Genomic DNA, 7,500 nt, shown 5'->3' on the forward strand with positions numbered 1-7,500 from the left:
ACGGGGCACAGGGCAGAAGGTATGGGGCAGAGGGTATGGGGCACAGGGCAGAGGGTACAGGGCACAGGGCAGAGGGCACAGGGCAGACAGCACAGGGTACAGGGCAGAGGGCACAGGGCAGACAGCACAGGGTACAGGGCAGAGGGCACAGGGCAGACAGCACAGGGTACAGGGCAGAGGGCACAGGGCACAGGGCAGAGGGCACAGGGCAGACAGCACAGGGTACAGGGCACATTGCAGAGGGCACAGGGCACAGGGTACGGGGCACAGGGCAGACAGCACAGGGTACAGGGCACATTGCAGAGGGCACAGGGCACAGGGTACGGGGCACAGGGCAGACAGCACAGGGTACAGGGCACATTACAGAGGGCACAGGGCACAGGGTACAGGGCACAGGGCAGACAGCAGAGGGTACAGGGCACAAGGCAGAGGGTACGGAGCACAGGGAAGAGAGTATGGGGCACAGGGCAGAGGGTACAGGGCACAGGGCAGAGGGAAGAGGGCACAGGGCAGGGGGTACAGACCAAACAGGATCCGGGAGGTGAAGGTGAAGGGACTCAGGAGCAGCGGAGGAGAGGCACAGCGATGTTGTGCAGACAGTGAGAGCAAACACACACACAAACACACACAAACACACACAAACACACACACACAAGCACACACACACACAAACACACATAAACACACACACACAAGCACACACACACACAAACACACATAAACACACACACACACACACACACACAGAACAACACAGAAAGTGTGTGTGAGACAGAAGATGAATGTAAAATGTCTCACCTTCTCGTTTCAGCGGCATGTCGTCTCTCTCTCTGATCCCAGATAAACCTCTTTAGGGATTTTAAAGACACGCACGGCATGCTGGGTAATGAAGTCCTAATCCCTGCACTCTGCCAGCACTCAGACCCACAGACAGGCAGAGAGACAGACAGACAGATAGATGTGAGGGGGATGGGATGTAAATTTGAATATACTTCTAATTATAATAACTATACTCTGTTTTCTTATTTTTTCCTGTTGAATTTTTTTTTTTTTTTTTTTTTTACACATTTTTCTTTGTGGCTCGAGAGGAATCACGAGTTTTCACATTTTTCTGTTAATGATTTTGTGATACATAAATATAGAAGATGTGTCAGCTGCCTCTGTTAAACTGTTAGAGATCAGTCATTCAGACAAACTCAACACACACACACACACACACACACACACACACACACCCTGTCTGTCTAGCCAGAGTAACCGCAGAGTGTGTGTGGGAGGGTTTTGTGGTTGTGTGATGTCATTTCCTGTCCCATCAGAGCTGTGCTGTGATTGGTCCTGATGGGAGGTGAGAGGGGTTTAAAAGCAACTCAGCCTCTCTGCTCCGTTACCACGGTTACCACAGCACTACTGCAGGATCACACACACACACACACACACACACACACAGAGGAGTGTGATCGCCCAGGACAGCAGAAGTGAGTGAGTACAGATCAAAGTGTTTTCAGACAATTTTGTACTTTCATCAACTTTGTTTTTGTGTCTTTGAAAAATCTGAAGCCTGAGAGGAAAAAACAGGCAGCCGAAAAAGTCAAAAATTAAAAAAAAAAAAAAGAAAAAAAAAGAAAAAGAAAGAAAATGTCCCTAAAATTAACAGAAAGAAAAAGGAAAAAGAAAACAAGAGAATATTTTTTCTTTAACATAATTTTAAATATGTATTGATTTAAATATGTGATCACTATAATATTAAAGAGGGTTTAGATGGACACATCCAGGATTCCTGTCTGTTTCACAGCCACAGCCTGCTGCTGCTTTCCTCCACTGTAATGTCTCACTGTTGATAGATAGATAGATAGATAGATAGATAGATAGATAGATAGATAGATGTACTTTATTAATCCCAAACTGGGAAATTCTTGTGTTACAGTAGCAATGGATAAATGAAAAAATATATACCAAAAATACAAAAATATATACACAATAAACACTATATACAGACTATATACAGTAAATACAGTAGAAAATACAAGAAATGTAAACATCTAACAATATGAAATATAAAGATGGTAAATATGAAATGGAAATGAAAATTGTTTCTGCACGCAAAGCAGTTTCATGTTTACTACTGTGTGTGTGTGTGTGTGTGTGTGTGTGTGTGTGTGTGTGTGTTCATAAAGAGCCTGAAGCAGCAGAGACTTTGCAGTCAGATCCATTTTAATGGCACTTTATTTGTGTTTATCATCTTTATTTTGTCTCACAGATTTGAACTGAATGCAGTACTACAGTGAAGTATTACACTGAAGTATTACACTGAAGTATAGCAGTGAAGAATAGCAGTGAAGTATTACAGTGAAGTATAGCAGTGAAGTATTACTTTGAAGTATAGCAGTGAAGTATTGCAGTGAAGTATAGCAGTGAAGTATTACAGTGAAGTATAGCAGTGAAGTATTATAGTGAAGTATAGCAGTGAAGTATTACAGTGAAGTATTGCAGTGAAGTATAGCAGTGAAGTATTACAGTGAAGTATAGCAGTGAAGTATTGCAGTGAAGTATAGCAGTGAAGTATTACAGTGAAGTATTGCAGTGAAGTACTGCAGTGAAGTATTACAGTGAAGTATAGCAGTGAAGTATTACAGTGAAGTATTGCAGTGAAGTATAGCAGTGAAGTATTACAGTGAAGTTTGCAGTATCAGTGTTTGCAGTGAAGTACTGCAGTGAAGTATTGCAGTATCAGTGAAGTACTGCAGTGAAGTATTGCAGTATCAGTGTTTGCAGTAATTTCATTTTGTGTATTTTTGGTGCCGCTGTCCCTCCACATGATCAGCATGTCAGCTGATCAATAACCTCCCAACATCGCAACATGTGGGCAAGCCCCGCCCACAGGGATGAGATCAGGGCTCTGATTGGCTGAGGGATCATGTCTCGTTTAGCAAATGGCCAATCACAGCTGTGGTGGGCGTGTCTTACCCAGAACTCTGGTGGGATCCATAACATCAGTGTACAGATGTGCTGCTGAACTGTAACTGACATCTGATTGATCATTGATCGATATTTAACTCATTGATCAGCTGACAAGTTGAACACCCACAGAAAGGGTTATTGTTTTTTACACTGAGTAGTGATATTGATTTTGATTGATATGATATTTATATTGATATGATACTCATATAATATTGATATCATTGATATGATATTGATATTGATACTGATATTGGTATTGATATTGGTATTGGTATTGATTGACTGGCTTTTCCCTCTTCAGGTCAGGATGAAGCTTCTGCTGCTTTTCTGTCTGCTGGGACTCAGCCTGACTGTCTCTGTGAGTACCTGTCTGTCTCTACCTGTCTGTGTCTCTCTACCTGTCTGTCTGTCTCTACCTGTCTGTCTGCCTGTTGTTTAATTTTTTGAGAATAAAGAGTGAAAGACGGCGACATTCAAAGGAAACTTTGAGTGTTGTCGAGTTTTTTTTTGTTTGTTTTTTTTTTAATTAATTTAATTTAATAATTTAATTTTAGGACAATATCTCTGTCTGTCTGTCTGAACTGTCTCACCTGTCTGTCTCTCAGGTCCACAGGAGACGAGTAGCAAGGTCAGACAGCTCTGAGGGAGATGGGGTTAGTACACACACACACACACACACACACACATACTCCTTATGTGACTGTAACTGAGCAGCTTTTTGTGTATTTGAACTTTTTGAGTATTTTTTTTTTATTATTATTATTTGGTGTTTTTACTTTTATAAAAGCACACCATATATTTTAAATCTCATCACATGAAAAAAATCTCATCGAACAAACTTCCTGTTTCTAAAATGTAACGGGTAACACTTCACAATAAGAGTACAACAATTAATGTTAGTTAAAGTTAGTTAATACCATAATGGTTAATCAGCTGTTAGTTAATAATTATTATGGCATTTACTAATGTTAATATCTACAATAACCATTAAATAACATATAAATTAATGCCGTAGCATGAACAGCATTAGTACATGATTCTTAGACACATTAGTTAACAGTTAGTTACCTGTCACTTAATGTTTATTACCTGTTACTTCATGTTTATTACCTGTCACTTAATGTTTATTACCTGTTACTTCATGTTTATTACCTGTCACTTCATGTTTATTACCTGTCACTTAATGTTTATTACCTGTTACTTCATGTTTATTACCTGTCGCTTCATGTTTATTACCTGTTGCTTCATGTTTATTACCTGTTGCTTCATGTTTATTACCTGTCACTTAATGTTTATTACCTGTTACTTCATGTTTATTACCTGTCGCTTCATGTTTATTACCTGTCACTTAATGTTTATTACCTGTTACTTAATGTTTATTACCTGTTGCTTCATGTTTATTACCTGTTATTTCATGTTTATTACCTGTTACTTCATGTTTATTACCTGTTGCTTCATGTTTATTACCTGTTGCTTCATGTTTATTACCTGTTACTTAATGTTTATTACCTGTTGCTTCATGTTTATTACCTGTCACTTAATGTTTATTACCTGTTACTTCATGTTTATTACCTGTTGCTTCATGTTTATTACCTGTCACTTAATGTTTATTACCTGTTACTTAATGTTTATTACCTGTTGCTTCATGTTTATTACCTGTTATTTCATGTTTATTACCTGTTACTTCATGTTTATTACCTGTCACTTCATGTTTATTACCTGTCACTTCATGTTTATTACCTGTCACTTAATGTTTATTACCTGTTACTTCATGTTTATTACCTGTCACTTCATGTTTATTACCTGTTACTTCATGTTTATTACCTGTTACTTCATGTTTATTACCTGTCACTTCATGTTTATTACCTGTTACTTCATGTTTATTACCTGTCACTTAATGTTTATTACCTGTTACTTCATGTTTATTACCTGTTACTTCATGTTTATTACCTGTCACTTAATGTTTATTACCTGTCACTTTATGTTTATTACCTGTTACTTCATGTTTATTACCTGTTACTTCATGTTTATTACCTGTTACTTCATGTTTATTACCTGTTACTTCATGTTTATTACCTGTCATTTAATGTTTATTACCTGTTACTTCATGTTTATTACCTGTCATTTAATGTTTATTACCTGTTACTTAATGTTTATTACCTGTCACTTAATGTTCATTACCTGTTGCTTCATGTTTATTACCTGTTACTTCATGTTTATTACCTGTTACTTCATGTTTATTGGAAAAAAACAAAACAGGAAAAACTCGCCAGCTAACGTGGTGCATCTTCCTGTTGGAGACAAAAGGTTACCTGGGTGTTTGGGTGCGCTTGTTGTCAACTCCCAGGTGTCCCAGTGCACGGTGGCACTACTGAGGTTATTCAGGGGAGAGGAGTCAGCCGAGACGCAGTGGTGGAACACATGCAGTCTATTTGATCATCTATTGTCCTGTGCTAGCCGGTGTTAGCTGCGTGGGCTAATACCGGTGTTAGCTGCTTAAGCTAACATTAAAGTTTGGACGAACTTCACGCCGGCCACGACGGCAACATGACCTCTGAGCACCGAGAGCTCAGCGGGGGTGTTCCTCAGGGCTCGCTCCTCGGTCCTCTCCTGTTCTGCATCTACACACCTCCTCTGGCTGATCATCCACAGCTGGAACATCTGCCTCCACCATCACACTGACCATCTGCTGGTCACTGCTCCTCCAAAATAAAAGCCTCTTTTTAGTCATGTTACCATGAACTCCTCTCCTGTCAGGGGTCGACCTGCAGGGAGGCCAGTGGAGGCTCGGTCTCATGCTTTCTCTCTCCACACAGAGCGACTCCAATGACGCCAGCGATGAAGAGGAGGAGGAGGGAGGAGATGACGAAGGCGACGATGGAGGAGATGAAGAGGAGGAGGAGGAGAGAAAGGGGGAAGGAGAGGGAGAAGAAGGAGGGAGTGAGGAGGAGGAAGATGAAGACAGTGATGAAGAGGAGAGAGACAGCAGCAGTGAAAGAGGAGAGGAGACAGGAGAGGAGGGTGAGACAGGAGGAGAGGGTGAGACAGGAGAGGAGGGTGAGACAGGGGAGGGTGAGACAGGAGGAGAGGATGGTGAGACAGGAGGAGAGGGTGAGACAGGAGGAGAGGATGGTGAGACAGGAGGAGAGGATGAGACTGGAGGAGAGGATGGTGAAACAGGGGAGGGTGAGACAGGCGGAGAGGGTGAGACAGGGGAGGGTGAGACAGAGCCAGCAGCTCCTGCTGTGGATGAACGGGAGAAAACGTCAGTTTAGGTAAAACTGAAATATTCAACTAAAATATATTTGATATGTTTTATATATTGTTTAGGTCATGTGAGGCTAAGCCCCGCCCACCCTGACACTGATTGGCTGCTTGTTCATCAAACAACCTGATTGGTCTTTAGCGAAGTGTTGAGACAGGCATCATGACTGTCACTGTGAGGAACAGCGCCACCCGGTGGGCAGAGACACGAAGCCGCTCTGACTCTGTGTCTGTCTGTTTGAAAGGTCGATGATGTCAGCGGGACGAGCCAATCAGAGAGAGGCGTCGTCAGCCGAGCCGCAGACCGAGGACCTGTCTGTCTGTCCGTCATGTGTCTGTGTGCGTCTGCGTTTCCCCTTCAGCTCTGCGGAAAATAAAACTCAGTCTTCTTCTCAAATGTTCCTCGTGTCATGTTCCACTTTTCCTTCAGAACGTTAAGGTTTTTATGGAAAAACGAGCCTGGGCTCCTGATCACACTCATTGATTATTGATCAGATGCAATAAGAACATATGATTATTGGTCAGAGTGACTGAGTCTAACCTCTGCTGCTGCTGGTTTCTGCTCCCAGCAGGAATATAAATAATCCGACCTTCACAGTGCAGACTCATAAACTGGGGCTTTACTGGCTGCTGGTCGGCTCCCAGGGGCCAAGCTGAGCACCCCCCCCCTTAAGCATTCACCAGCATTTAAACACAGGAAACCTGACAACTGTTATACAATATTATATTATATTATATTATATATTATCAAGTTTGGCAATTTTCTTTTTTGTGTTTGTGTTAATTTTCTTTTTTTTTTAATTTATTTTTATTCACAATTATATCACTTACAAAACATATAGAGCAAACAGATCACAGCCTACCCCACCCCCCACCAGACAGCACACAGTGTTTGTGTTAATTTTCAAGTAATTTTCTTAAAAATTTCAGTGCTTTTTTGTTTTGTTTTTTTTTTTGTTTTTTTACTAAATGAACTGTAAAATGACACACAGGGTCCCTGGGTGCAGAGGAGCCGTGGGAGTGTGTGCACGAGGCTCCTCATCAAACTGCACAATAAAGTGTGTGTAATAAAAGTTTAATTAGGGGTGTGAGGTGACGTCAGCCGTCTGGACGGGGAGCCACGAGGAAACACACCCACCTGTCTGACAGGAGGTCACATGGCTGTGAGGCTAACAGCGACACCTGCAGGAGACAGACAGGCATTACAGCTTTACAACAAAAAACCCAGTGGGCAGACAACTCGGGGCTGAAACCCTGCTGTTTTTGTGATGGCTTATT

The 7,500-nt window shown here is 41.6% G+C and overlaps 1 protein-coding gene and 1 long non-coding RNA gene across 3 annotated transcripts in view; one reads left to right on the top strand and one right to left on the bottom strand.

Annotated features, from left to right (window-relative positions):
• The window catches only part of dlg4b (discs, large homolog 4b (Drosophila)), a 48,326-nt gene extending 47,486 nt beyond the window's left edge, over positions 1-840 (bottom strand). For both annotated transcript variants that reach the window (XM_030076350.1, XM_030076349.1), the window contains exon 1: positions 799-840. In XM_030076350.1, coding sequence (XP_029932210.1) covers positions 799-817 — 19 coding nt within the window. In that variant the 5' untranslated portion in view covers positions 818-840. The remainder of the gene's footprint in view (positions 1-798) is intronic.
• Positions 841-1,292: 452 nt separating this feature from the next.
• LOC115376753 (uncharacterized) lies at positions 1,293-5,864 on the top strand. The gene is made up of 4 exons (XR_003929845.1): positions 1,293-1,479; positions 3,260-3,316; positions 3,564-3,611; positions 5,775-5,864. It is a non-coding gene; the product is annotated as an uncharacterized LOC115376753 (long non-coding RNA).
• Positions 5,865-7,500: the final 1,636 nt, after the last annotated feature.

Source organism: Myripristis murdjan, chromosome 18, assembly GCF_902150065.1.
Source record: "Myripristis murdjan chromosome 18, fMyrMur1.1, whole genome shotgun sequence".
Lineage (NCBI taxonomy): Eukaryota > Metazoa > Chordata > Actinopteri > Holocentriformes > Holocentridae > Myripristis > Myripristis murdjan.